A 27,076-nucleotide genomic window follows, 5' to 3' on the forward strand; every position below is an offset into this window, starting at 1 on the left:
TTTCTCACTCAGCCTAACCTTGTCACTGTTATTCTCTGCTGGAAAATTCTATTTTTTTTAAGTACTGGAATTTGAATTCAGGCCCTTGCACTTTCTAGGCAGGCCCTCTACCATTTGAGCCATACTCCAGCCCATTTTGCTTTAGGTATTTTTGCTGTCATTACTTTTTGGATACGGTCTCGAATTTATGACCCAGTTGGCCTGGACCTTGATCCTTTTTATTATTTACACTTCCTGCATAGCTGGGATGACAGGCAAGCACCACCATGCCCAGTTTATTGGTTGAAGTGGGGGCTCATGAACTTTTTTTGCCCAGGTTGACCTTGAACCACAATCTTCCCCCCTCTGTTTCCTGAGTAGCTAGGATTGTTGGTGTGATCTACTGTGCACAGCTTGGGTGAATCTTTGTTATGTGTCCTGTGCACTGCAGGATATTTAGTTGCATACTTGACCTCTAAACAATAGATGTCACCCTCCGCCTGAGCCGGGAAACCAAATGTCTCCAGATGTGGTCAAATGCCCCTGGAGCCGAACTACCCCTGGCTGAGCACTCCTAATGGAGGGCAGCTGTTCTTAGGTCGTCACATATCACAATCACCAGGGAGCATTAAAAAACTAACGCTACCTAGTGCTTTGAGAATTCGGATGTCAGCGGCTCTGGGAAGCAACTTGGGTAGCGGGGATTATGAGAACTCCCCAGACAGATGTCACGTGCAGCCAGGTCTGAGCTCCATTGCCCTGGTGCGTGGCAGTCTGCAGGTTTCCTGTGCATTACAGGCTTTACAACTCACCTGTGCAGGAGAGGGGCTATCATGGTTTTCTGGCTGCAGAAGTCAGATCCGGGATGTGGGGTGGGGAGGGGGACGGGAGTTGTTTCCCAGTGACTAGTGAAGTTGGGATTTGAACTCAGCACATGTGATTCCTAACCTAGGACTATTTCCAAGGGATAAGGCATATTTTGCAGATTGTCAGTTTGGCCAAGTGGGTTCTGCACACGAGTCTTCCCCTTTCTGACTGTTTCCTCTATCCAGGGTCCCCTTTAGTTTCCCTATACAAAGGTACAGCTAGCAATCATTTACACTTTAGTATGAATTTGAGGCTGCCCTCCCTTTTCTGGAGAGATAGACAAGTTATGCCTCATATAGAACAGTGAAAAGAATGGCTTTGCATCTGCCCCCAGGTGCAGTGGGGTTGGCCTTAGAGTGAAGTATATGTTCATGACACCTCTGAAATCAAATCCAGTAGTAATCGGGTTACCTCATTCTAGCTTTGTGCTGAAAATCCTGCCCTGTTCCATTTCATTCATAAATAATGTTGGGGCACCTTCTTTGTGGATGGTGCAGCTGTGAAGCCATGTTCTGCTGGTTGGACCTCCTTAACGAGGCTGTCCGTGACCAGGGTGGAGGACCTCTTCTGCTTCAGTGTCACTCGCTACATTTTGGCTCTGACTGGAGATGTAATGTGGAAGGTACCAATACTCAGGAGCCCGAATGCAGGCCATGTATGCCCCAGAGCCTAGCCTGTGCAACCTCAGACCTAAATCTGCAGATGTGTGGCTGAATCTCTCCCTGTGCCCAAGGGTGGCATCAGGAGAAGTTGGCCTCAGAACCCCCAGAGAAAAAGTGAGTGCAGAAACTTTCCGAAACAGATGCCTTGAACAGAGGTCACTTTTATTGAGATGGCTTCATTTTAAGAAAACACAAAGAGATAAAGTAGAGAGACAGATTCAGCTAACAGTTGCCTGGGGGTGGCTGGCCGTTTCTGCCCCATGCTGCACAGAGGGGGATCCAGCCCACAGATCCAGGTCACTCATTCCTCAGGGCCAAGGTCATCTGCCCAGGCCTCAATGTACCTTCTTGAATACTTGCTTGCAGACCACACCCTGCACTCTCATCTCCTGAAACAAGAACAGGTGCTGGGTTTTGGCCAGGGCAATGTCACACCTGGGGCTCAGAGCATCTCAGGGAGGGACCTTTGACAATACCCACATGGCTGCCATTGCTCCCCGTGAGTTGGGCTGAGTAATTCTTCAGAAGGTTCATGGAATGGGACCTACAGAGATCAGGACCTCCATCCTGTAGACAGAGCTGCCTGGGAGAATAGGTAGGGCTCAGAGCTGACCAACAGGATCCCTTGATCCATCTCCTTCCCCTACCAGCCTTAAGAGGCCCAAAAGATCAAGGAGCCTTAGGCCTAAGGCCAGGAAAGCATCTGTACCCTGGTTTGAAAGGAACTGCACCTAGATATATGGCTCCTTAGGTTGCTGAAGATCAGGGCTGCAAGATACTATGAAAGTTCTAAGCTTTCAGTCACACATTGGGGGTTACCTGGGTCCCACACTAGACCAGTTATATCAGTGTCTTCATGGGTGAAGCACTAGAATTACTATCGTTAAGCGCCTTCCAGGTAGTTAAAAATGCGACTAAGACAGTGTCTTTCCTGCCTACGGGGCCAGCCCCTGTCCAGCCCCTGCTGAGTGTGGCCAGCAGGCAATGACAGACATGTTGCCATGTCTTGCAAGTTGTTTTGACGGAGGCAGGACGTTTGAACATCATCTGCTAAAATTTAAATTGTTGGGTGAAGTAGTTTGAAGCTTCTTGAGCGCTAAGTAAAACAGGCCTGTGGACCCCAGTTTGCAGTCTCTGACACAGAACCTGGCCCTGTAGAGTGGAGGGGCCACTGGGGATCACATCTCCTGCCCTCTCTGTTCTGCAATTGAGGAAACAGTGGCCCAGGGAGAAGACTAGGTCACAGCCCAGGCTTTTTGCATTAGGTCACCTCTCCTTAGGGCTTGCACCTTGACAATCTTGCAGACCAGAGATTTCTTCAGAAATTCTGTGTGATAGGATGGTATGACACAAATGAGGATGAAGGAGGCAAGGGCCCTACCCAAAGACACCCAATGAGTGGTCTAGGATTAGAACCCAGGTTTCCTGAGCCAGGCTGCTTCCACAGGAGGGTAGTTGGGAAGCTCTGGGGGTGAAGGCGTGAAAGGAGCTCAGGCCTCTGCTCTGGATCATTGCAGAATCAGGCAGAGTCGAAGTGGCTGTGACCTGAGGTCCTACGGTGGAGGACAGGATGAGTAGGACTCACCACCTGAGCTCAAGATGCCTCCCCTTGCCCTTAACTGAGATCATGTTATAGAGAAGCCTAGAGATTTCTCCCTGGCTCTGGCCTGCTGCAATTGGCAATGTGCACATACATATCATTTAGAGCAAAGTTTGGTTCTACCACTTTCTAGATGTGCAGTTTGGACTCGTAATCTAATCTTTCAGAATTTCAGGTCCTCATTACCAAAACAGGAACCATCCTAGACAGCACTGGCTCACACCTGAAACCTAGCTACTTGGGAGGCTGAGACTAGGAGGATCATAGTTCAAAGGCAGCCTGGGTAAATAGATCACGAGAACCCATCTCCTAAATAACAAGAACAAAGTGGACTGGAGGCATGGCTCAAGCAGTAGAGCAACTGCTTTAGAAGCTCAAAGCCCTGAGTGCAAACCCCAATCCCACACACAAAAAAGGAGCCATATTCCTATTTTGAGAGAGCACAGATAATACAGGTTGTTACTAACTCCACCTGCTCACTTCCTCCCTCTGACTGGACAACTGGGTCAGCCTAGACCTTGAAAACACAATACATGGTTTTTATAGTCACACAAGCATCTTTTCTAGGCTCTTGGAAGACAAACTTAAGAAGAGAATGAAGGCTCAGCCATTGTGTCTTTTCTCCAAGTTCCATATGGACCTCCACAGTGATGAGAGCTTCTGAGGAACCAAACTGGCCCTGCCTAGGAACCTACCAGGTGCAGCTCATCTCCTTCGATCCATTGAGTCCAGCCACGTCCCTCCTTCTCACCCTTCTGCACACACTGGAGTTTGTCCCCATCCCAGCTCACCGTAGTCTGCCAAACAAGAAGTAAAGTTGTTAGTTCTGAGAAAGTGACCCCTAGGGGCTGGAAGGTGGGGGGGGCGGCACCCCAAACTTGATAATCCAGAATGTGCTAATGTCAATTTTATTGTAGAAAAATTTCAGTCCAGTACTCTCTGTCCACCATATGCTTCTCTCAAGGTGTGCAAATCAGATTTAAAATTTATGAAAACCTTCATAAATTTAATTTAAAAGGGTAATTTGGGGGAAAAAGTCATTGAGGTGTGGCTGACATTGCAAGAACTCAGAACGGGGCTGTGGGAGGAGGGGCTCTGAGGGCTGAGCACAGGTCAGGTGTGGGCGATGTGGGTGGATGTGAGCCATTTTCCTGCACTTTGAGGCAGACTGCCCAGAGAACTCTGCCTATCCTCAGATAATTATTCCATTCATTGTTTCAAGTTTGCTAGGTACTGGGACACCAAAAAGACCCTGTCCCTGCCCACAAAGAGCTCTTGATCTTACAGGAAGATTGAGCTTAGGTATAAGTAACCAGCTGTAGGTACAAATGGCAGTTAATAGCTACCTGCCTGCTCTAGCAGGCCCTCTTTGCTTGTGGCTATGTCCTCATGACTGTCCATCTGGAACAAAGTTGGTGCCTCCCTTTTATAACTCAGCTTAGGGAACTTGCCGCAATCTCCTTGGTGGTCAGAACCCAGGTAAGTGGGACTCCAAAGTTCCCCCACCCCTCCGTGCTACATTGTTTTTTTTAAGGGCCGCATGTCACTGGAATTTCTGGCCAGAGTCCAGGGGAGGAGAGGCCTGGGGAGGAGGCGACACTAGGCTGGGCCCTGAAGGACAGGAAAGGAGGTACTAAGGGTGGAGAGTGGTTCCTGGTGGACCATCATGAAATGAAGGCAGAGGTGGGATAGAACAAGGAACACAGGATGGGCACCAGGAACTGTTGGGAAAAGAGGGGAGCACAGATGCACAGTGCCTGACACTTCTTGAGCCCCTCACAGCCCACCTTTGAGCCCTCACATCTTCCAGGAGCACAGTGGGCCATGACAGTGCTGGGCCTGCTGAAGGGAAGATGGACAGGAGTCCTCAGGAGACTTCAGAACCTCGCTGGAGCAGTGGGGCCCACCCAGGAACACGGGGCTCAAAACAGTGTGGAAAGTCAGTCCTGTCTCCCTATCACCGCTATGAGCACCTGGTCTTGACTGAGCCCCAGGTCCCAGAGTTAGGTGTGCAGAGTGCAGAGGGCGTCCCTCATAGTTACAACTGCCCACCTCCTTTTTGAAGAAATGGCCTTTCCATAGAGGCGCAAGTCCTCATGTGAGCCCTGTTCCCCACTGCTGTGGGAGGAACTGTTTGCTCTTACTCACTCTTTGGCTTCTACCAAGTCTGTCCCTTCTCTTGGTCCCCATGTTCCCATTTGTCCTCTGAGGCCTTTAACTCAGAAGCCATGGATTTAGATAACCAAGATTCTAGGACTTTTGTGCTTCCTGCCATGCTCAGCTAAGACCCAGGGCAGTCAGCAACAGCTGGATAAGGATTGGGGAGAGGAGAAATCTGGGAAATGGGGGCTGGAGCATCACTTCCCCTTTTTCTCCTCACTGGGGATCTGCACTGCACCAGCCTCCATCTGGGCTTGCTGATCACTACTGCCCTCTGCTGCTGGAATGAAGGCTGCAATGAGACAAGCATGAGGAGCCAGGGGGAGCCAGGTATATTGGCCCAGCTTCGGACAGGACAGGAATAAGTCTGACCTCTGCTCTTGGATCTTGTTCACAGAGAATAGACACAAGGGGACTAGACCGGCGGTTCCTCTCTCTGGTCCAGAGACTCATTTGGGTCACACGTGTAGCACCAAGACAGTGAAGGTCCTATCTCCAAGTCAGAAGACAATATGGTCAATGTCTGATGAGACTCACGGGGAAAGACTACCATTGATCTTGTGCCCAGTCATCTGGGCCAGGCCTGGGATGGTAAGAGGGGTTCAGGGAATCAGTCTTCAACTTTAAGGAGCTTCTAAGAACACTTGGTTTCCTTAACAACTTATCTTTATGTGTTTATTCAGAAACCTATTCTGTGTGCCAAGGGCTCCTGATTCCATCAGAGGCACAAGGGAGAATCCCTTGTTCTCAGCTATGAGCTACATATTTTTGCTTCTTCTGGAAGTGCCAGGCAATGAGCATACTTATATCCTCTGCGTTGGAAAATAGGAAAAAAATGCTCAAAGAAGAAAACAGCTGTAACGTTAGTACTGTAATCTTGCTTCCTTAGAGATAACTACTCCTGTAACCAGAAATGGTTCAGTTCTGTCCAGCCTTTTTTCCTTTCAATACATACATATATTTCTGTTTCTACAAAATTAGTATTGCAGCCTTGATGGTTTTATATCCTCATTTCTTTATTTGTTAGGAGCAATTTCCCACTTCAACAAGTATTCTCCATAAGTATTATTTTAATTGTTATAATATATTCAGGGAATGGCTGCATAATTTGCAGTCCCAGTGTAAAATGAAATGAGGGACTCTTGTTCAAAAATGATTGAGGTTTTTAAGACAGAGACAGCAGAGCACGAAACCAAGTGACAATCGCTCTGCGCACTGGGCCCTGAAGGCCTGTGTTGACCCAGGCTCATCACACTGGCCCCGGTAGTATTTTATTGCACATACACACCATTATTATCTGTCCTTGGACATTTGGGTAGTTTACAATTCTGTGCTGCTATAAATAAGATTTCCTGGTTTACATAGTTTTCAGCACATTGTTTCCTTAGAACACATGTCCAGGAGGGACGGTTGGATTGGAATGTGTATATTTTTAATGCTTTTGTTAAGTATTGCCAACTTGATCTCCAGCAGGCTCATACCTCTTCACTCTCCAACACTGGTATCAGAAAATGATCGTGAAGAGGGGCTCATTAATGGTAAATCAACTCCTTTTCATTCACCATTTCCAGATCACTATCACCTTTTAACAAGGCATCTGTATATCAACAGTAACAATACCGTTGCCCAAAAGAATGGCAGATGGTAGAATATTGGGCATCGTAATCAATTGATCGAGAAGGGAGCAGAAGCCTATTTGGGTGCAGGGAAGCCCTTCTGAGAGCCCTACCTACACATCAGCCCTCTTTTTTTTTTTTTCATTTTTCTTTTATTATTCATATGTGCATACAAGGCTTGGTTCATTTCTCCCCCTGCCCCCACCCCCTCCCTTACCACCCACTCCACCCCCTCCTCTCCCCCCCACCCCCTCAATACCCAGCAGAAACTATTTTGCCCTTATTTCTAATTTTGTTGTAGAGAAAGTATAAGCAATAATAGGAAGGAACAAGGGTTTTTGCTGGTTGAGATAAGGATAGCTATACAGGGCATTGACTCACATTGATTTCCTGTGCGTGTGTGTTACCTTCTAGGTTAATTCTTTTTAATCTAACCTTTTCTCTAGTTCCTGGTCCCCTTTTCCTATTGGCCTCAGTTGCTTTAAGGTATCTGCTTTAGTTTCTCTGCATTAAGGGCAACAAATGCTAGCTGGTTTTTTAGGTGTCTTAACTTATCCTCACCCCTTCCTTGTGTGCTCTCGCTTTTATCATGTGCTCATAGTCTAATCCCATTGTTGTGTTTGCCCTTGATCTAATGTCCACATATGAGGGAGAACATACGATTTTTGGTCTTTTGGGCCAGGCTAACCTCTCAGAATGATGTTCTCCAATTCCATCCATTTACCAGCGAATGATAACATTTCGTTCTTCTTCATGGCTGCATAAAATTCCATTGTGTATAGATACCACATTTTCTTAATCCATTCGTCAGTGGCGGGGCATCTTGGCTGTTTCCATAACTTGGCTATTGTGAATAGTGCCGCAATAAACATGGGTGTGCAGGTGCCTCTGGAGTAACCCACATCAGCCCTCTTTAAGGGAAGGATCCATCTCACCTGACACCACATCAGTTTGCAAGGAAGCCCCCTCCCAGTCCAAGCTGACTCTGACCCTGAGTGAATTTGGCAGAGTGGTAATTATTGAATAGACTGTCTGCATTGGGTATAGAGCAGAGGCAGATGAGCTCAGAGAGGTTATGTGGCTTTTTCAGAGTCACCCAGCTAATGAGAAGAGAATTTAGACTGGAATATGGACCTTGTATCACCCAATACTATCTCATTTCTCCACCCAGAGCAGGACACCTGGCAGGTGCCCAAAAGACACCTGCTAAAGTCTTTGGGGGCTGCAGAATAAAGTGCAGGCATTGTGCTCTGGCTCTGAGCAGCCCCCTTCAGTGTGGGTGCCATGCTGGGAGTCAGAGAGGGGTCTTAAAAGCTCCTGCCTATAAAGAGAGTACCACAGAGAAGGTAGACACAGGTGTGTAGTCATCATGCCCCAGGGTGGAGGTGCCCAGGAGGGCTCATGGTTCTCACAGGAGTTTTTTAAAGTGGGCATAGATTTCCAGGCAGAGTGGATAAAGACCAATGAGGGATGGGAGAGGGAGAAATGACAAGCAGGCCAGCTGTGTAGAAGCCTATCCAGAAAACAAGGAGGGGGAGGAACATTGCTGTTGGGTGTGTGATATAGACAAGGCCACAGACTAAAAAATGTGGACTGTGACCTAGAGCACATTTTCCACATCTGTTTGCCCCATGGGTCTGATCTGCTGGATGGAACCCTCAGGAAGGGCACTCACCTGGTGGCCTCAGGAATCTGCTGGGCTGGCCTCTGGAGTAAAGAAGCCTGGAAGCTCAGTTGCCATTTGCACCAGGCTCCTGGTCCCTGTCCACCTCCTACTGTACCTCTTCAACCTGGTAGATCCAGCACTGGTAGCACAGGGTATGTACCTGGTCCTGAGAGAGCTGGGCCCTCTCTGTGAGCTATGTTGGATGACTTTGGGCAACTGGGCTAACTGCTCTGAGTCTGGATCCTCAACTACAAAAGAGGGTTCAGTAATGCCTGCTGTAGTGAACTGTTATATGGGTGGCCCCCATGAACCACGTGATATTCACACCTTCTGCAGTCCCCTCCTGGGCATGGCTGTGTGACTTGCTCTGGCCAGAGGAACATTAGCAAGCATGATGTAGGCAGTGCCTTCGTGAGCACTTGCCCGTTGGGGGCTTGTCCTTCTGGAACCCTCCCCTCTTGAAGCCCAGCTGCCATGCTTCAAGGCAATCCAGTCTTCTGTCTTTCAGAAGGGCCATGTGCAGCAGCTCTGGAGGATGAGAACGTGGAGGAGAGCTCAGCTCTCAGTCAAACAACCGTGAGGAGCTAAGAACAGCTCTATCATCCATGGCACCATGAGAATATATGGTTATTGTTTTTAGCCACTAAGTTTTCAGGTGGCTTTTTAGATGGCACTCGATAACCAAAACACCCACTTTCCCAGGTTGTTCTGAGGATTAGCGACAACATACATAAAATGCATAGGACTGGCCCAGGGGGCACTTAGATAGCGGTGATGCCTACAGCTCTGACAAGGATGGGGTTTGCTTGTTGAAGATGAACAATAACTAAAACCTTTAAAAGGTGGGGATTGGCAAAGCAGCCTGTAATGGACATGCTATTTATCGTGGCTAAATCTTTTGAAGCTCCTTCTTCTTCCAGGAGACTTGAGTCCAGCTGGCTGAGCCAGCCCCTGGGAGTTCTGTGATGCCTTTCCTTTGTCTTTGTTTAAGCAGACATGCTACTTGGAGCTTCTCCATGGCAGCTGTGATCCCCAGCATGTTGGCTTAGTTCTTCCACTTTTATTACTATGCTCATGTTTGGGGGGACTGGGCTCTTCTTTTTAATTTTGCATTCTATGGGAATAAACCAGCCATTTCCCAAAGGATCAGAGTTAGCCTAAGAGGACTGGGGGGTGCAACTCAGTGATAGAGCATGCATGAGTTCTGAATTCAATCACCAGCACCAAATGAACCAAAATATAAACAAAAAAGATTTACCTTAAGAACAAGAAACAAGAAAAAGAGGTCAGGGGAAAGAACAATCATTTAAAACAAATGAAAGGGAAAATGTCAGAGGGGGATGGGTAACAAAAGCAATTCACTTTCTTGTAACACAAAATGTAAGTTCTTATAATAACCTTCTTAGGATCCAAGAACTTATTCTGTGACCTTCCTTGAAAGCCAGTAGCCAGCCACTTTTGGAAATCTGATCTGGAAGTGTCCTGGATTGAGCCAGGACTTTCAGGCAGAGGATATTTCTGACATTTTTCAAGTGACAGAGCGGCAAAGGCTTATGTGCTGGGTGAACATAAACCACTACTCTCCCAACCTCTACTTGGGCTCTGGGACTCCACCTTAGAAATGAAGCCTGGACAAATCCAAGACAAGGAGAGGGATGGAAACATTCAATTCATTTTCTCAACAGAAATCATCACCCATCGTCACTGGAAAGTACAAATGGACTGGAGCAAGGACAGCTGTTTGTAACTTTTCTGGCCTAACTTTTCTATTAATAATGAATAATAACCACCATTACTTTGGCTGTGTCAGCAAATTTCTGAGAGACCCATGCCAACAGATGAGTGAACACAGCTTTGTACCATTATGACAAGGGACTGTCATTTCAAAAGCTATTACCTAATTCCCCTGACCACTTAGAAACCCCAGCTGGCATTGCTACATGCGGCCAGTGACACGGAAAGCCTGGCTCCCATCACAGCCCGAGTGACTCTGCCCCAGAGATGTCTTGAGGCTCACTTGCCTCATTCAGGTGACTTGTGACAGACAATTCCCACTAATGGGACCATCTCTTGGCAGTCACCTGACATGAGCTACAAATGGTGAGACTCAACTTGGCCATCAGGAAACTTGTGACATTTATTAAAGCTCCCACATCCTCCCAAATACTGACTCCAGTGTAGAAGAGTAGAATATGACAGACTATCTACCCAGGCCTGCTAGGACCTCTGTGGACCCCAAAGTCCATGCTATTTAGACTTGCAGGGAGAATCGAAAACTCAGACAGTGAAAAGATACTGTGCGGAATTGCTAAAAGATACAAATTGGCCCTTTCTCCTGGAGTTTGATTTTACTCTGTGCTTCTCCCTCCCTCCGAGGATCTGTATGGTCCCAGGTCAGTTTATTAATGAGGCATTTGGAGCTTGTGTTGAATAAGTAATTGAGTGGGAAGGGCAAGAACAACTACACAGAATAGGCCAAGGGCAGACCCCGTGCTGAGAGCTTTTTACCATGTTTCACTGAATCTCCAAGCTGTGCTGCTGATTAAGATTAGGTTGTTGTAAGTGGCCAGCTGGTCACCTTGGGGCTAGATGCTGAACTCTACCGTGTACCGGTTCTCTCTGCCTGAGAAGTTCACAGCTTCTTGTGAGGCCAGGCTGTTGGTGTGGATAGGGGGCGTCTCCTCTCATTCTGGTCCATTCCTGAGGGGAGGGCTAGCAATTACCTAAAATCAGTTCATTCCAGGGGAAAAGCCAACTTGCTATAAAAGCAGGTGAAAGCTAAATTAATAAGGCCTTAAAATGTGAATGAGTAATTAGAGACATAAAAGCTGTTAAAAGCAACCAGTATCGCCACAACAAGGCCTTTGTGGGCACAAAAGAATGTAATTCTGCACGCAGACGTTAACAGCAAATAACCTGATTCTTAGCACAAACACGATGAGAAAAAACGTCCCCGTTAGTAATCCTGACAGATTTCCCCTCCTTCAATATTTCAGAAAGCACCTGGCCTCAACTTACACCATCAGAACGATCGGGGCCCCTTAGCGGCCACAGTTCTGGGAGGAGGTGGGAGGCAAAGCTGGAGAAGGTCACAGGCATGGCACCCAGCTACTCCTGGGGGTCAGAGAGGGCTTCCTGGCGGAGGTGGTAGTGTCACGGTCATGACCACTGTCCCCATCATCGCCATAAGTACACAGGTGCGTACTCAGAACGTGCCGGGGAACCTGAAGGGATGTTAAGTCAGGTTACAGCAAAGGCACCTACACACCCGCGTTTATTGCAGCACTGTTTACAGTAGCTAATTTATAGAAAAAGCCAAGATGCCCCACTACTGACGAATGGGTTAAGAAAATGTGGTATTTATACACAACGGAATTTTATTCAGCCACAAAGAAGAATGAAAGTTTGTTGTTTGCAGGTAAATGGATGGAACTGGAGAACATCAACTTAAGTGAAGTTAGCCAGGCTCAGAAGGCCAAAAGCCTCATGTTCTCTCTCAAAAATGGAATACAAACCTAATATAAATATGAATGAAATTATGAAAAACAGGTCACGCTAAGGGGAGGTCACCTACGAGAGCGGAGGGTAAAAGAAGGAAGTGAAGGTGAATATGGTTGATGTGCTCTCTATATAAGGATGAATATAGAATTTTTAAACTGGTTGAAACAACCATTAAGAAAGGTACTAAGGTAGAAAGGGGAAAAGTAGAGGAGACGAACCAAATCGGGCTGTAATACATACATGCCACAAGGAAACTTCCTGTGCAACTATCTTAAACAAGCAAAAATGTCATTTTTTTTTTCTCTTGTGCAAAATTGGAGAACAGGAGGGTGGAACAGGTCTTGCTGGGTGGGGGGGAGGGTTGATACCAATGGGGGGGCGTGTGGAAGGAGGTGGGGAAAGGATGTAGGAGGGTGAATATGGTGCAAACACTGTGTACACATGTATGTAAACAGAAAAAAAGATAACTGTTGAAACCATTCCAGGAATAGGGAGGGGAATAAAGGAGAATGGTGGAGGGGGTGAATTCTAGTATGATATATTTGATATTGTTAGAACTTCTGCAAATTTCACAATGTACCTCCCCCCCCCCCAGCACAACAATTAAAAAAAAAAGAAAGAAAATGTGCTGGGCACATTAAGTGAGGTATAGGCCACACCGAGTTCATTTCTGGGACATGTACAGTTCTCCCCTTTTTATAAATGTGGACATTGAGGACTAAGGTCACCCAGCATGAAGTGGGAGGATGAGATTTGACTCTATCGCCTGGGCTCTCAACTACTGTGCTCTGCAGTCCCTGGTCTAAGCTGACCCTTCAGGAGCAGCAGGTTTTCCAGCATGGTTCATACCAGCCACAGGTGCTGCAGATGGGGAGGGACAGGGAGGGGAGGGGAGGACCCTACTTTCAAGGGCTCACAGACTATGGGAGAAGAGAAGCAGACAGAGTTCTAGCAGAACGGTAAGTATGATCTCAGATGTTATCACAGAGGTTATGGAAACAGGAAGTTGATTTAGTAGGCCTCTGGGGTGAAGACAGGAGCCCATCAGAGAAGGCTTCCTGGAGGAGGTGTCGGCAGAAATTATACTATGACCAATGCCAGAAAAAGCCACAGAGTCAGGTTCAGAAGTAGAACAGGGAAGAACAGGAACAAGGAATCCCAGGTAAAGGGAACAGCACAGACATGTGGGGAGGTCACAGGACGGGGGCTGCATGAAGTAATCTCTAAATAGGCTTTGCCCAACTGGACTTTCGTTTGGCATGACCTTGTCTATGAAGCAGGACCTTGCACTTCCAACCCCTGAATTTTCTGGGGAGAAGACTTACAACCTTGCTTTTTCCTCACTTCACGTCTTCATGCTCCGGCTGGCCAGACCTGGTGCCATGGAAAAAACCCAGGGGCTCACTATTCTGGCTCTTGCTACCCGGAACAAGGAATCAGCCTGTTACTAGCTACACAGTACACTAGTGTGGGGCTGTCGGATGCAGGAGGGGGTGTGCAAATGGAGGGAGAGGAATCGGGAAGGGGACATCCTGCCAGAGTGCTCAGAGGGCCAAGGGAGGCCAGTGTCTCTAAGGGAGCTTCTGGCCTTTATTTATCTTTCAAGGCAAATAGAAACAAAAAGCTCCCTGAAGATAAGAAGCATTATCTCAGTAACCAAGGAAGAGTGAGCAGGTCAGGACCTCTTGACATAGTGAGAATGTTTCTTTGGGTCTGAATAAAAGTGACTTCTTTTATTCACTGCATGATACCAGCTGCCCCTCAGAACTGATGGCAAAGAAAATGTATACTACCATTTGTTGAACGATCGTTTCTTCATGCAATGGATGTCATCTCCCTCTTTTAAGACAAAATACCCCAGGCAATGTGGCTGCCTTGTAGAAATGGGTTAGCTTGGAGGGATGTGGTCCTGAGTGTCTGAGAGGTCAGGCATCACTCACAGGGCCACAGAGCTAGGAAGAGTATGAGTCATGGTTTAAACCCCCTGCTGCTCAACTCCAAGCCCACAGCCTGCTCACTACTCCCATATGACCATCTTCCATCATGGCCCCTGAGGATGTCCTGGCAGGTTGCAGGCCTGGGTCTGGTCCAGCCATGGAACCATGACTTACTCACCTCTACCTCTTTCTGGCATGGTGACTCAGAGCAGTTGAGACTACTTTTGGGAGTCTGTTTCCTCATCTCCAAAAGGGTCTATGAGCCCAGCTACAGAGCACAGTCACCAGGTGAAGTAGAGTTTTTCAGTGCAGGACACGGACACACATAATAATGGGACAGTGTTCATCCCTTTGCTCGTGGCTTTGCCCAGCCTAGACTCTGTGGATATGGAGTGGCACATGCCCTTTTATGCCCCCACTCTCCCCCGCTAGTTCTCCCCTGGGTGGTCAAGTGTCCCTCCACACATGTGACCACCCCAGAATTTGCCAGTTCACAGGGTGAGTGTTAACAGCAGCAGCCATATTGACGGAGCCATGGCACTGCAGGTTTTCCCACACCGTCCATCATTTGATCCTCCCCTGAGGGCCACGAAGTAGGCATTCCTGACTATTATCACTCCCATTTCACAGATCAGCAGAGACTGAGGAAGGTGAAGTAACTTTACCCGGTTTCTTAGGGGCAGAAATAAAATGTCAAAGGCGCTCTGGTCTCAGAGCTGACCTGTCATGACTCAGTCGGCCTGCCAGACCCCTGCCTCAGCCAGAGCTGGGTCATGATGATTAAGACCATAAAGGGAACCAGGGACAGCGGCCTTCCTAATTTGAGATTCTCAGTGAGGAACAGGGCCACCACTGTTGGGAAGATAAAGGTATCACCAGGACCTCAGTCCCTGCAGCTGATAATTTCATCCCACACCGCTCCTTTACTGCATTTTAGATTTCACAGAAGTTAGATCAGAACTCTGATCCCTTAAAATAACAACTGTCACATCTCTCCTTGCTAACAACTGGGAGTCAGACTGTTTGGATTTGGATAGTAGCTCCACAGCTTCCTGTCTGTTCTGCATTTTATTTTCTTTGTGTGTAACATAGAAGGAACTTTCATCACAGAATTGTTGTGAGGATTAAAATAATTAATGCAAAGTGCTTAGAAGAATTCCTGGCACGGGGGAAGTATTCAACAAACATTAGCTATTATTAAATTGGATTAAAGTGGATCTTCCAGTGATGCGCTCAACACTACCTTTCATATTGTTCTGTTATTTTCTCTTAATGTTCATTTAACAAACACATTGGAGCCCATCACACAAGGCCCTGGGGATGCAAAGGTGTGACTTCCTGCTGTCTAGAATCTCAGCTGCGTTAACAAGAGTCACAGGTTCCCTATGAGCAGTGTCTGCAGAAAGGGACCTGGAGGTAAAAGGAAGGGATGATGGTGGGAAGGGGAAATCCAGGACCAACAGAGCAATTAAGCCTGGGATGGGTCTCTTCCAATAATCCTCCCAGGGGGGAAGAGAACAGAGATTCAAAGAGGATGGCAAATGAAGGCACCCACAGATGGTGTGTCGTAGGGATTAGAGCTGGAGATAGATGTGGGACCATGTTCTGAAAAGCCCAAGGTTGTCAGCAATGGGGAATTCTGGGGTGTGCAGCTGGGGACCAGCATGATCAGAATACCTTTTTTTTTTAGTATGTGAAGGATGGCTGAAGTGCTGAGGGTAGTAGAAGAGAGATCAATGCAAAGATACTGCAGTAATTACATGAAATAATCCATGGAAAGCACTGAGCCTGGCACACAGCAAGCATAAGAGATGTTAATGATTATTACTGTTAATATTATTATGGGCAAGATATTCAGGGCAGTGGGAATGGGGAAAAGGGGAAAGAGACGTTAAGAAGAGGAATCTTTGGAACTCATTGACTGATTTCCCATAAACACCTTTTATCTTCCCAGCCATCACTGCCATGGCTACGTAGTGGCCTATGGAATTAAAGAGCCACAGTCTTTCTATCCACCCATGATTATCTGATATTTAGGAACAGCAGCAGGAGACAGCCTATTTTATAAACCACACAAAGGCAGCAGCCAGACGTCTGAAATCAAAACTTTAGGCAATGCAGTAGTGCGACCAAGGGTGGGGACTCGGTTCCTGTGTGTGAAGAGGGAGGGCAGCACCTGCTTTTCAGGTCCCTGGAGGGCTAAACAGACACAAGTGCATGCAGTGCCAGGGCTGGGCTGCCCAGAGGGAGCCCTCGGGGTGGTTGGGCTTATGTGTCATCATGGAGCTAGACACAGCTATTTATTTGTATAAATAGGGGAAGGGGTTGTTTCTTTCTTTCTTTTGAATGATTTTTTCCTGGAATATAATCCCATATGCGGGACCTCTGAGTCAGAGTCAGTGATGTTCTGACTTGTAGCACACTGTGAGACAGGATTTTTTTTTCAGTTTTCACTTTCTGGGTGCAGGGCCATTTCCAATGTAAAAGTGGCAAAGACAGGTTTTGGAGTCTAAATTCTCTGCTAGCCTTACCTTCACAACCCTGTGTTGTCCTTAGACTGTCAGATTCAGGAAAGAAAGGCGAAAGAGTGGTGGGGGGTGGGTGGAATGAAGGGGAGAAGGAGGAAGGAAGGGAAGAAGGAAAGAGGGCAGGAGGGAAGGAAAAGTGCAGTATTCTCCCTGTATTAGAGCTAGCTAGCACCTAAGGTGTCTGTATATTAAAGAAAACACCTGGAGAGGCCTTAGAACATATAACCAATAAAAATGTACTCTAATTGTGAAATTTCAAAAAGCATGATGGGGTACCTGAAACTCTTCTTTGGAGGACCAAGAGCAGGGTGTGTGTGTGTGTGTGTGCACAAACACACAATTTATACAACAGAGACAGCTAGGGGAGCTACTGTGAACCAGGCACAGTCCTCTCTTAGGGGAGTTTCTGATCAACTCCAAGTGAAAACTATCGGTAAATCCGTCACCCAAGTGAAAGGTCTGCAGTGGATCCAGGCTGAGGGGCTCTTTCCAGAGGATGACTGGCCACTGGCTGTGCCGTCCAGGAAAGGCATAATAAACTCCCTCAACCCCTGTTCTCTTCTAACAAAGGGGCCTCTAACAGAGGCCATCCGCAAACTCTGGATGGCTGGAGGTCTTCCTGCTTGTCCACCTCCTGGTTTTAGCCCACAGAGCCGGGACTGGAATGACTATTAGGGCCCAGAAAACTTCAGAAGCCTAAGTAGCAGGTTCTCGGGAGATGCCCACCCTGAACTTGAGGCTGGAAGTAGTTTCAGGGATTTTCAAAGCAATCTATATGGAACTTTGGAGGGGGCATAGGGCTGAAGGTAAAGTCTTGGGCCACCCCAGTTCTTGTAGGTTTCCCACAGGGCTCTCTTGTGTGGGCCTGGGGAGGGGAGGAGTCTCTACCCCAATCATAGAGGACAGGCTCAGGCACCACCTGCTGTTCCTTTCCCACACCCCCACACCCCTGGCAAGCCCTACTCAAGATTAGTCAGAAACTAAACAACCCAAACCAGACAGACCTTCAGGGCTTAGCCAAAAAAATTATATTCTAGACTCACTGAGCACTCACTGTGTGCTAGGCACTGGGGTAACAGCTTAACATATAACACGATGAGCTTTCCTAAAGTATTAGCCAAATTACCCGCTCTTCTAGAATCAAGCCCTCCCCCCAGTAAGATGTGGATAGGGCCTGTGTCCCCTACTCTAGAAGATGCGTGGGCCTCTGTGACTACTGTAACCAACAGAGTCTGGCAGAGCTGTTGCTATGTGACTGCTATGGTTGAATAAATGTCTCCCAAAGGCTCCTGTGGTATTAAAGACATAGTCCCTGCCCTGTGGTGTTCTGGGAGGTGGTAGAACTTTTAAGGGACGGGACCTAACTGGAAGCCTTCTGGTCACAAGGACCTTGGAACCCTAAGCCCCTCTCTGTCATTCCAGCCATGAGATGAACAGACTTCCTCTGCTATGAGCTTCCTCCATGATGCATCGCCTCACCACGGGTCCAGGAGCAACAGGGTAAATCAAACAGGGACTAAAACCTACAAAACTGTGAGCCCAAATAATCCTTTCTTCTTTTTAAGTTGGTTATCTTGGGTATTTTATTACAATAATGGAAAGCTGACTAACACAGTGACTTCAGAGGCGAGGTAGCTCATAAGAATCATACACTTTTGCCTGATTCTTTGGAGACTGTCACTCTTGGAACCTAGCTGCCATGTTGTAGGAAGCCCAAGCAGCCAGTAGATAGCCAGTGAGAATGAGCCATCGGGAAAGAGAATCTTCCAGCTCCCAGCTGACAGAGCATGTAGCAGGGACAAGTCATCTCCCTCTGAGCCCTGCTCAAAATTGCAGACTTGTGAACAAAGTAAATGACTTGCTTTCAGGCACTAGGTTTCTGGGTGGATTGTGATGCAACATTTAATTCTCACAACAACATCATTAAGTGGGTTCTACCACTGCTCTCTTACACATGAGGACACTGGGGCTCAGAAGGATTAAGTAACTTCAAGGAAACACAGCTGGAAGGTGGAAACAGGACATGAGTTCACATTCAACTCAAAGCCAAAACTCCTAATTGCTCTGGCACAGCCTATTCGTTCAGCGACACATACTCTTGGTATCACTTTCTTGGACACTCAGTTGAAAACCATTGTGAAATGCTGCAAGAAAAGTGTCCACAGGCTGTCTCTCCCTCTCTCTACCCAACGGTAGGGCTACAGGGCTCTACCTCTCCATTAAAATTCACGGGCACTTTTAACTTAGCACAGATTTATTACACTGACTTGAGAAGAGAACATCACGGGACTCTGGGCCTGGACCAGCTGCTTCCTCATTTTTCTTCTTAGAGTTATCAAAAGCATGGTCTTAGAATGGAGGACATCAGCATTGTTGGGAACTTGTAGGAAAGTCAAATAGTCAGGCTCCAGCCCAGATCTTCTGAAGTAGAACCTCTGTGGGGCAATCATTCTCAAGTGTGTGAAAGCTGTTGTTCTAACTGCTTATGTGGCCCAAGATCTCTGGAGTCTGAATGTTTTAGGATGTTTTCAGATGCAAGTTCAAAGAGATTATGGGGAAAGAAAGGAACTGTATTGGCTTAAGTACGTAGAAAGTGGTATTAGTGTTGGGACGTCTAATAGCTAGCTTGCTCTCTCTCTCTCTCTCTCTCTCTCTCTCTCTCTCTCTCTCGGTCTCATCTTGTTTTATGTGACAGTCCATGGGACCCTCTGATCACCAAGAGGAGGCAGTCAAGTGTGGGTTGCAGGCCCACCAGGACCCACCAGGTAAGCAGGGTAACTCCCACCAAAAAGAGAGATGCTTCCCCGGGTGGGTGGGGAGGAGGCGATGATGGTCAGCAAATCAGACAGCCGTAACTCACTAGATAAACAGCTGGCTATCATAGGTGAGTATGTCTTGCCCCTCACTCCCAGGTATTAGAAGGGGCCCTGGCTCCATTCTGCACATGGTGGCTTTGCAAAGTACTGACCCCTGTACTATCCCTACGGTTCTCAGAATTTGCCTTATGAGATAAGCAGAGCAGCAATCATGACACCACCCATTTTTGCATTTGTGAAAACAGAGACGGTGTGTCTAATCAGTCAAGGTCCCCTCTGGCAGTGAGGTAAGAGTGCTGACTCCAACACCAGCACTCCTTTCTCTGCTGCCAGTTAGCTGGGTGGACTTAGACTAAGCAGGTACTTTCCCTCTTGGATCCTCAGCTTTTCATCTGTGAAATGGGTATAATGATACTTGCAGAACAGCATTTGCTGTGGGGATGAAAGGATAAAATAATACTAAAAGCACTTGGTGCAGGAGTAGTAAAGATTTGTTCCCGTTGAACAAAACCCCACAAGCCTAAAAACCAGTGTGCTTTTTGAAATCTACTTTGTGAATTTTATTTGGTTGCTTTAATTCTTCTTTTTGTAATCCTCAAAAAGCATGCTGCTGACACCAGTTTCAAAGGTCAGAGAACTTTAGCTAAAACATGAAAGAGATCCTGTGTTGCTGTCTTGGAAAAGACCCAGCTGAAGGCTGGGGCCTGCTCTGGGCAGGAACAGCCCTCAGAAGACTTCAAAATCCAACAGCATTCCTGTTCTACAGCTCAGGAAGTTAATTTCTCCACTGGCGTTAGGTTTGTTAATAGAAGAATCCAAAGATCTCTTTAATGGGTCAAGAACAGAATCAGAAAGCTGGCAAGAGTTTAAACCAAAGTGTTAACAGCAGCTTGGTGGATTTCAATGTATTACCATATATAATTAGATGCTGGCTGGCTGGCTGGCGGGATAGACTGATATCTGTAAGGAAGTCAGGGAGGAAGAGAAGAAAACAAGTGGTTTAGAAAGGATTTAGAAGATCTATAAGTGCGAATATGGAAAAATTATTGAGTGAAAAAAATGCAGAAAGCGGATTCTTTCAGTCTTTCTTTCTTTCCCTACCTCCCTCCCTTCTTCCCTCTTTCCTTTTTTTTTGACTTTGGATAGTGATAGTGACCAGATGACCAGTCAATAGATACCTTCTGCATGTGGTGGGGTGGGCATTTCCGGATAGATCCACTCAAAAGTGCTGCAGAAATAACCTCTAAAAACTGCAAATGGGCCAAGTGGGGGAAGGGGTACTTCCGTTTCAGTCTGCACTCTTGTGCCATTTGAGTTCTTTTCCTTTTATAATAAAAACAAAGAAAGCAAGCCAGGCAGAGGGCTGGAAGTAGAAGGCAGGCCTTGCAGAGGGGTCATCCTGAGTTCAAAGCTGATGGTGAGGCCTCAGGCAGGGGCGGAGGCACCAGTGAACAAAGTGGCCTCCTCCAGGGAAACCGTGACCTGGTGTCCATCGTGGGATGACAAATGGCCCTTCTGCCACCACCACACATGCTTAAGGCTGTGATTCCTGGCTGGGGCTCTGTCTCCTCCCACAAAAGCCTCTCATTCTTGATGACATTAGGGACAAAGAACTGAATGATTCTGAGGATTGTCTCACACAGGAGTGGGAGACACTGTTGAGCTTGAAGAACACCTTCCTGTCTCACTCAAATAAGCACCCGACAAAGCCCCAGGTGTGTTTCTGACAAATGCCATCAGATTCCTGAGGCCTGATAACTGTGATGCAATAGACAAAGGATGGAGAAGAGCCAGCACTGGGCCCAGCCAAGTCTTTCCATATATCCACCCAAATCACAGCCTCTGTTGTGCATGGGTCCTGTGGAATCTGGATAGACCAGCCCATGAGAGCTGAGGGACCCAGGGGGCCACACAAGCCTGAGTCTCTACATGCCTCCCCTGGGGAGAGACCACCCAGGCATCTCAGGAGTTTCTGGACATGGCCTGCAATATTCATGGGGTCATGTGAAAGACTAAACTGACAAGTGGTCCTGGTCCTCTCTGCACCTTATTTTCTAATTTTCTCACTTTTTAAGTTGGCTGTCGGCTTTGTTTGCATCAGAACTGGCCGCTCCCAGAGTTTCTGGTTCAGGAAGCCAGGGCCACAGCTGGGAATGTGTGCTCAAAGAGACTCCCTGTGTGACTACTGTTGTCCCCACTTAGGGGCCACTGTTCTAAAAGAACACACAGAACAAACAAGGGCAAACGGGTCACTTGATTCTCTCCTTCGTGTAACAAATTGGGTGAGGTCTATGGTAAGCTGGAGAATGCCCTTCTAAAAGAAGCCACTGCCACTGCCACAGGGATCCACACAGAGCAGGGACAAATGGTGTCCAGTGTTTTCAGCTGTTTTGATTTTCTTTGTAAGAACAGTCAGAAATACAGATTTTTTTTTTTCTGTGAACGCTTGTAATCTTTTGGTCATCATTGGCAAGTGACTGTAAGATTTTTCAAACATTGTGCAGGCCAAACAAAATATATCTGCAGGCAGGATTCTATCCTCTGGCTGCTGCTGTAAAATGCAGATAAGGTTCCCATGGAAAAGAGGCAGGATTAGAGATCTCTGAGCCAGCAGCCTTTGACCCTTTGAGGAGAAATGTCAGCCTGGCCAGAATCCCCCACCTCCCCACTTCTCGATGTCACATCTAGACCCCTCTACCAAGTTCTCATTGCTCCTCCTCTGGCCACGCACCAGATGCTGTGTACTCTAGTCATTCACAAGTGTACCTCTCTCGCCTCTGAAACCCCCGTTCAACCTTGTCTTTTCTGACCACTGGGTGTTACTGCATGCTTTATTCTGAACCGCTCTGACCTCCTCCTTCAATTTGTGCTAATTCTCACTTGTCCTGCTCAATTGTCATCTCCTTGGGACCTTCCCTGACCACAGTTCTCCCACCCTAGCTCTGCACCTCTCAGCCCCCATCATGCACTAGGCTGAATTGGCCCAAAGATGTATCTCTCTCCTCTATTACTCTGGGTGCCCAGGAGGCCTTGCTGCCTCTGAGTCCCCAGGGCTGAACCCAAGGCTCAGTGCAGGACACTGTTTTCTTGGCCTTGTTCTCATCTGCTTTTGGTTTGCCTGGCTATTTCCTGTCTATCCTTCAATCCTCTTTGCTATGGGAACTGTCCCTGACCTCCCAGGCTTCTCTGCCCTGCCCCCCAGTCACACCACAGTGTCATTGGCTGCTTTGGTTCCCCAATACCTTCAGCCTTCTGCTACACTGAGCTCTCACTGACACAGGGAGGGAATTGCTCATCGGACCCAAAGAGAGGGAAGTATGAAACCTGAATGAATGATTCAAGGTGAGAACATGACTCCAACACTGAGCTGTAAACACACTCCTCCCAGCACTGCTCTTGGCTGGTGAGTCGTGAGCATGTGGGCAAAGGTGTGGTGACGGAAGTCACCATTGGCAATCACCTTTGTCCAGAACGCCTGGGTTCCTCAGAAACCTCAGTCCACATGGCCTCTTGGCACCCAGCTCCCTTCCCGCACAAGGCTTAGGCTGAAGAGCTGCCATAATTCTATTGTTCTCCCATCCCCAGCCTGCCCTTTACAGGGTTACAAAACTACATGCTACCCGGGGGCAGCCCAGAGAGAAGGGCTGTCTGCACTGTAGGGGGCCAAGGGAAGGCCATTTCACCTCCAAGCAGGCGATGGCAAAGCCAGTGAGTGGCTGACCAGCTGAGAGTGAACCTCCCTGAGTCCTGGATCAGCAAATGTGACCATGAGACCCAGATCCGTGTTTCATCTGGTCTGTCCAGTTGCTAGGCTCCCTACTAGCTGCCTACCTACCATGCGAGGCTGAGGAAAGAATGCAGCCAAGGGACTTGAGGTGTGGCTCAAGTGGCAGAGTGCCTGCTTTGCAAGTGTGAAGCCCAGAGTTCAAACCCAGTTCCACAAAATGTGGGGAAGGCAGGCATTGCTCCTTTCTTTGTGTCCCAGATCCTCCCTTCCACTCCCCTTTTGTTTTCCAATTAAGTGTAGAAGTGACTTCCTCCAGAAACCTGGGATTCCCTCCAGCCCCACTCCTTCCCTTCCTTTGTCTCCCTTGAGCACACTGCGTTATGACTGGGTGTCTGTCTCCATCCCAAAGACTGTGTGTTCCTGGACATCAGGGGTTGTGACATGCTCTGCTCTCCAGGGACTGGTTTGGTGACCATCCTTCCTCTGCTACTTTGTGAGCCTCCCCAAGGTCATGCAGCAAGAAATCCTGTCTATGAACTGAACTGGAGTTGAAAGGGGCACTGCAAAGAGGAAGTGAAATGATATAAAATTTGAACAACTCTAGGCACACAGTAAGCACCTGATGAATATGCAAGGAGTTCCTAGGAGATCAGTACATGCTTCATGTATTAACGGATGATGGAGGGAAAGAGGTAAGTAATCAGCCAAGGGCAAGCTGGCACATTCAGAGTTGTGGTAACCCCGAATAAGGAGATGTTTGATGTACCCTAAGAGGGAGCTGATGGAATAGTTCCATGCAGTGGACTGGAAGCAGGTCTTGGGCAGTGAAGAGAAAGGCAGACCCCCTCTGAAGGTGTCCTCTCTATTAGGAGCATATTGAGACTTAAAGGCACAACAGGGCACTTCCCTGCAACAACAGTGTTTTCTGCCAGCAGTTGCCCCTCCAAGGACACCACTTGCCGACTACTCCCTCTTCTCTTCATTCCAAAGGGCAGACTCAGACACCAGTCATCCAGGCCTGGGGTTTCTCATTCCCCCTCTGCCACAGCCCTCCCCAACTCAGTTAAACTTTCTGCAAAGGCTATCAGCAGAGGGGCAGGAGAGTGCAAGCTTCAACATGAGAAGGATTCAAGTCCAGAGTCTTGCACGTCTGTTTGCCTTTCTGCACTTCAGTCACCACATAATATGGGGTTACTAGTTCTTCCCTCACTGGGCAGTGGTGTAAAGAGACAGGCACAGTGCAAAGCACAAAACAGACCTTGACAAATAGGAGAGGCGGGTGAAGCCCTCTCTGTACAAAAGGCCACTCCTTGGGACAAGCGTAAACCAGCTCTGGACTCAAGACTAAGAGTTTCCTGACCTCCCAGAAACCCCAGAATGTTGATGGAGTCTGGGGGTCTGACCTTCCGGAGTCAGCTGTGGCAGCGCTAATTGGGGTCTCCAGGTCACTAGCTTCCCACCCTTGATGGAGGAGGGGCTAAGGGTCCCTGCTTTCTCCAGCCTGGCTTCTGCAGCGCTGACCCACTGAGCAGCCAAATGGCAGCTTTGGGGGAAGATGGGCAGGTCAGAGGGCTTCCAGTGGAGATCCAGGTACAGCCTGCTCCCTAAGGTGACTTCGCACTAGGTCACACTGGAAGTAGACATCTATCAGAGGGGTTCCCTGTATTTCTTTTTTCTTTCCTCCCTTCTTCCTCCACCAGCCAAAGGAAAACAGAGTTGGCCGACTTGCTTGGATCTGCACTCCACCTGTCCCTCGCCATGCTACTCTGCACACTCATCTCTTTGAAACTGTTTCCTCATCTACAAAATGAGTGAACTCCTAACTCCCTCAAAGGCTGTGTGGAGCTTAGCTGAAGTGGTGTGTCTAAAGGCCCTGGGAGAGTGTCTGGAGGCCATGGAGACAACAAGCCGCAGCCTTCACAACTGTGCTATCCGGTTTGGATGCCCCTGGCTGAAGCTTGATGAGTGAATGCTGCCCACCCTGGGGGCTGGGAGTGGGAAAATCCACGGTCCCTGAGAACACAAGGCCCTTGCTCCCGCCCCCCCCCCCCCCCCCCGCCCCGTTGGGTGAGATGCCCTGGACAGGGCTCCAAAGTCCTCACCATGCACTTGCGGTCATCTATGCCTGTCAGATCCTCCTCGAACTCCTTCCCAACCTCGAAGTCCATGATGTAGTTCCTAAAAGTGCTCAGCGTGCGAATGATCATATGGTCTCCTTCCTGCACGATCTCTTTGTCGGGTTTCAGCAAGTTGGCGATTTTGCGCAAGGCCACATTGACATCTGCAAGGGCCGCAGAGACAAGACACAGGCAGATAGGTGACAAGAAACTACAAGACTCCTCCTCAAGGTAGCCGGGCCCCAAGAGCGGGTTCCGCCCAGGAACATGGCTGGGATTCCCCGCTGGCTTTGCACTGCACTCAGCCTGTTTGTGCTTTTTTTTCTTTTGGGAACGAACTTTCCTGCCCTCCTGCTGACCCTTTAAAACAAAAACTAGCAAGGCAAGCCCAGCTTTACTAATTAAATTACCCACATCCAGAGCCAGCTAGCCGACACTTGCCTCTGATCACCCCTAATGGCCCTAGATCTTGCAAGTCGCAGTCGGTGGTCGCGCTCTGTGGCCCTTTCTGCCTTTCTGTGCGGGGTGCGCCGAGAGGGCCCTGGGGAGGGCCAGGCAGCCTTACCGAGCGCGCGCAGGTACTCCTCGAAATTCTCGTTGGTCAGCATCTTCCAGTACCCGGTGAAGTCCACGGGCATGTCGGGGAGTGACTGGGGACACGCGGGCACGGAGTCTCTGGGATGTGCCGGGACAGCGGCTGCCGATGCGATCCGATCCGGGTGGTGGGCGGCCCGGAAATGCGCGTCCTCTGGGGACAGGGGGGCTCTGTGGGGCGGCGACAGCTGGATTCCGGGCAGCGCGCACAAAGCCCGCGGGAGGATCCATTGTAGCCGTCGCCCCTCCCCACTCGGCGGGGCGGGGGCGGGGCGGGAGGTTTGTCCCTAGCCGGTGGCCACCTTCAAGTTTAGACCTCCAATTCGCTTGCCCTGTGAAGGGAGAGGAGATGGTAGGAGGCGAGGTGCTGCTTCATTGGCCCCTATTTTTCGGTTCCTGAGGAATTCCTCTAATCACTGTGAACTTCTTTCACCCTCGGCGGACCCTTGAGGACTGGGCAATCAGTGTCCAAGGGTTTGCTGGCGTGATTAAGAGAAAGAGGCCATTTACTGGTCTTTGTGTACAGCTTTGTGCCGGCTCGGGAAAAGCGAGGCTGTTCAACTCTGGGGGACAAGATGGGAGTGCCCCCCCCCACATCCCTCCCGGAAAATGAAAGCAAAAGTTGATGCTATTTGAAGTGCATTGGGCGGAAAAAGCCCTCCGGTGAGCCTGTTGTCTAGAGACCCACTGCTTCATGCAAATGTTGACAATCAGCCATCACCTCCCCTTTCCCTAATGGCAGCATTATCCCTGCCCCGGTGTTCTGCAATTTTTTTTTTTAAATTCACTTAATGTATTCTGGGGCCCTTTCTGTGGTAGAAGGCATTCCCCTGTTCTTGCAGGGGGTCCCATTGTTCCTCCAGCGTGGCTCCCATTGCTGGACATTTATGTGACTTCTGATCCTTTGCTATTAGCAACAGATTCTTTGATCACATCTATCTTGCCACCGGTGCGGGTATGTTATGGTGCTTTAAAACGGCTGTCTGCGCCACCCAGGAGATGGCATGATCACAGTGGTTGACTTTTTGACACTCTAAGAAAAGACTAAGTATCTCTTTTAGAGGCTGCTCACATCACAGCCTGGATGACAGCAGGTACATTTTCTTCCCTCCTAGCAGCACTTCTGTGCCCTCCCCATCCCCCCAGGGCTTCTGTCAGTCCTCAGGCTGGGATGCATTTGACTGAGTGAGGAAAAGATGCCCCCTCCCAGGGCAAATAGCTTCCTCCAGAGAATGGCTTGGGTTCCTGCCCCTCTCTCCTCCCTGGCTCTCCACCTGGTTTCTCAGCCTCACACTATTGATAACTA

General features: G+C 48.4%; 1 protein-coding gene across 1 annotated transcript; it reads right to left on the reverse strand.

Moving 5' to 3' along the window:
- Positions 1–1,649: 1,649 nt before the first annotated feature.
- Positions 1,650–26,016, reverse strand: Rbp1 (retinol binding protein 1). Its single transcript, XM_020180172.2, is given in 5 exon segments — positions 1,650–1,897; positions 3,804–3,905; positions 25,162–25,340; positions 25,742–25,937; positions 25,939–26,016. Coding segments are annotated over 5 exon segments (594 nt in total). The 5' UTR covers positions 26,002–26,016; the 3' UTR covers positions 1,650–1,843.
- Between the last annotated feature and the right edge of the window lie 1,060 nt (positions 26,017–27,076).

Source organism: Castor canadensis, chromosome 17 (assembly GCF_047511655.1).
Source record: "Castor canadensis chromosome 17, mCasCan1.hap1v2, whole genome shotgun sequence".
In the NCBI taxonomy this organism is placed as follows: domain Eukaryota; kingdom Metazoa; phylum Chordata; class Mammalia; order Rodentia; family Castoridae; genus Castor; species Castor canadensis.